Genomic DNA, 3,436 nt, shown 5'->3' with positions numbered 1-3,436 from the left:
CCAAACCATCTCTCTCTCTCTCTCTCTCTCTACACAAACACGTACAGAGGCTTCGCTCTCGAGAGCAGCGACATGGAAAGCATACGAATCGTGAAGTTCTTCAAGAACAAGAGCATTCTGGTCACTGGATCCACTGGCTTCCTGGCAAAAAGTACTCCTCTCACACAAACATCTCTTGGAAAACATCAAAATGTGCTTTACAATCTTTACTGATCTTTGTGTGTGTTCTGCTTGTTTTCGTTGTTGGTTTGGGATGAAAGTATTCGTGGAGAAGGTGCTGAGGGTTCAACCCGAGGTCAAGAAGCTGTTCCTCCTCGTCAGAGCCGGTGATGCCGCATCCGCCAACCGGCGTGTGCAAACTGAGGTGCAACTCCTCCTCCTCAAAGGGGTTTCTTCTTTCTTTTTTGTCATTGAAGCTTAATGGACACACAAGCTACAAGTTTTTGGCTTACCAAAGTTACGTGCAAGAAATATACCTCTTCCTCTTCTCTTTCGCTTGCACCAAAAACTTAGGTTCAGATTCATGAGTCTAGAAATTAGGCTTAATTCTACTTACGGTTTACTTGTGCATATGTATTTTCTGATTGTTCAACTCTTGGAATTAATCATCTTTTTCTTTTCATTATAGATACTAGAAAAGGATTTATTTAAGGTTCTAAAAGACAAACACGGCGACGGGTTCCATTCATTTGTTGCGAGCAAACTTGTTCCTCTGGCTGGCGACATAGTCCAGGAAGATTTAGGAATACATGACTCTGATCTCCGAAGAAACTTGTGGAAGGAAGTAGAGGTTGTTGTCAATGTAGCTGCAACCACCAACTTTGATGAGAGGTAATCGGACAAAACAAACAAAGATGTGATCTCAAGGTTGCGACTCTTGCTAGCGAAATTTACTTGATAACTCACAGATATGATGTTGCGTTGGGCATCAATGTCCTCGGAGCCAAGCATATTTTGGAATTTGCCAAACGATGTGTTAGGCTACAAATGCTTCTCCATGTTTCTACCGGTACGTTGCATTTCGAGTTGATTCAAGATACCATTCTAACACATGACATAAGATTTTGTGCATATTAATAACTTGCAACGATCTCATCTTCCACTCGTTGCCAGCTTATGTAGCTGGCGTGCAAAGCGGACTGATCTTGGAGAAGAAGTTTCTCATGGGAGAGACCCTCACGGGGGACTCCTACTTGGACATTGAAGCAGAACTAAGCTTGGCGGACAAGAAGAAGAGGGAGCTCCGTGCAGAGGACGCGACCGAGGAAGCAGAGAAGCTAGCCATGAAGGAACTGGGGATAAACAGGTTTGACCCTTATCGTCGCTCGTCCTCCTAATCTCATAGATTGAGCCATTGAGCTGATCTCTCTTCGTTCCAAATCTCTTGCATCCCAAAGGGCTAAGTTGTTTGGTTGGCCAAACACCTACGTTTTCACCAAAGCGATGGGTGAGATGTTGCTTGGACACTCGAGAGGAGATCTGCCGATGGTAATTTTACGCCCAACGATCATAACAAGCGTTCAGAGTGATCCACTGCCGGGTTGGGTCGAAGGAACACGGTATCTATCTATCTATCTAACATGACTCCAGTCGATGGAGTCGCTGCGTTTTAGATTTGCACTGTCACCTTAGAGCTACAGCCGGTGTGTGGTGGTTGTTGTGCAGAACGATCGACAGCGTAATCATAGGTTACGCGAAGGGGAAGATCACATGCTTCTTTGGAGATCTCGATGTCATCATGGACGTGGTTCGTTCTCTCGTCCGAACAAAGCTTCGACCCACATACCCATCAGCAATCCACACTTTTTTTTGGGTATTATCGTTCTGAGATGATCCTAATGATGCAGGTGCCCGGGGACATGGTGGTGAATGCGATGATGGCGACCATGGCAGCTCACTCGAAGCAGCAGGCCGAGTTCATCTACCACATGGGCTCGTCCGTGAGAAATCCAGTGACATACGCCACCCTGGAGCATTGTCACTTCCGTTACTTCCTTGCCAACCCTCGCGTCGGGAGAGATGGAAGTGTCATGCCGACAAAGAGGCTTTCTTTCATCAAAAGCATGGTCAGATTCCGCGTCTTCATGACTCTGAGATACAAGCTGCCATTGGAGGTCAGTCCGTACATACAGCTCTGCACGATTCTGCCAAACGCATTTTGATGTATAGCCCTACTTCACTCTGCATGCGAACTGTGACTGCTCTCGATAGGTAATGCACCTATTCAATCTATTATCTTGTGGACGAATCGCTCGCGGATACAATGAACTCAACCGGAAGTACAAGTACGTGATGTATCTTGTTGAACTTTACAAACCCTACGCCTACTTCGATGGATGGTAGGATACTTTTTCTTGATTTAAAGATGATTTGTACAAGATTATTATTTTTAATTAACAAAGCCATTTTAAAAAGAAGAAATCATGTAAATGACTTGAATACATTTTGAAGCTTTGATGATCTAAACATGGAGAGGTTGAGGATGGCGATGAAGAAGGACGACGCAGAGGCCAAGATGTTTGATTTTGATCCCAAGCACATTGACTGGGAGGCTTACTTCAGTAGCATTCATATCCCAGGTGTAATGAAATATGCATTCAAGTGAGCCATCAAAGATGAACAACAGGATGTTTGATGCGCTATCTATTAAAAGTTGTCATCGGATGTAAACCCCTCTTGGTGGAAATAAAATATAAATTGCGTTAATTCGCAGCTATGTCGATCCTGCATTCCTTGTTAAGGTTGCTGTTATCTACTGCATCTTCTTTAATCAAGCTTTAAAAGGCCGGCCACCAGAAACTAAGAGACGACTCAAATAATTGTTTCTACCAGCTATTAAGTCACCCGCCCTTTCCACCCGATCCGTCATTGGCGGCAGTGCGGTGTCCCGCTTAATGCGAAATCACGAGGCAGGTGGAACATTCGAGACGGCACAAACGCGTGGGTAAAGCAAAGGACCAGTGCTGAAGTCCACCGTCACCGCTTCGGCCACCCGAAGCCCTTCCGCTTCAATTGTGACTTCTAATCTAGCCTTCCAATTGCTACATCTCGACCGTCTGTTGATGCGGGTTCCATCTAAAGTGCGTGGATTCGACGTACAGTCGGATCCCTCTACTTGGAGAGGATCCTAATCCATGGGTCCAGCCCGGCTCGGCCCGGCCCGGACCTCATAAACCCTATAAATAAGCCCCATTGCCACCTTCCATGTCGAGAAGGTACGTTCTCATCTGGGTTGCTCTGCAGCCGCTTCTCGCAACCAAGACGTTCCAGAGTCATCTCGATCTTCGATCGCTTCCACTGCCTCGTCAGGTGAAGAAATACTGTTTCTGTGGGTTCCGATACGGAGTTGATGATGGTAGGAGTGTTAGAATATGTGGCCTTTTATTGAATAAGATATATAATAGAATTGGGTTCCGTTGCGATATTTTAGCCAAGA

At 45.5% G+C, this 3,436-nt stretch overlaps 1 protein-coding gene across 1 annotated transcript; it reads left to right on the top strand.

Moving 5' to 3' along the window:
* The first annotated feature begins 11 nt into the window (after positions 1 to 11).
* LOC103999397 (fatty acyl-CoA reductase 1-like) lies at positions 12 to 2,716 on the top strand. Its single transcript, XM_065084821.1, has 10 exons — positions 12 to 151; positions 261 to 364; positions 629 to 831; positions 909 to 1,009; positions 1,114 to 1,306; positions 1,398 to 1,559; positions 1,666 to 1,747; positions 1,848 to 2,114; positions 2,212 to 2,339; positions 2,452 to 2,716. Exons 1-10 carry the CDS (start codon positions 73 to 75, stop codon positions 2,603 to 2,605), a joined length of 1,473 nt encoding a protein of 490 aa, XP_064940893.1. The 5' UTR covers positions 12 to 72; the 3' UTR covers positions 2,606 to 2,716.
* The last annotated feature ends 720 nt before the right edge of the window (positions 2,717 to 3,436 follow it).

The sequence above is a fragment of the Musa acuminata genome, chromosome BXJ1-9, assembly GCF_036884655.1.
Source record: "Musa acuminata AAA Group cultivar baxijiao chromosome BXJ1-9, Cavendish_Baxijiao_AAA, whole genome shotgun sequence".
In the NCBI taxonomy this organism is placed as follows: domain Eukaryota; kingdom Viridiplantae; phylum Streptophyta; class Magnoliopsida; order Zingiberales; family Musaceae; genus Musa; species Musa acuminata.
This window is presented reverse-complemented; position numbering and strand designations above follow the sequence as displayed.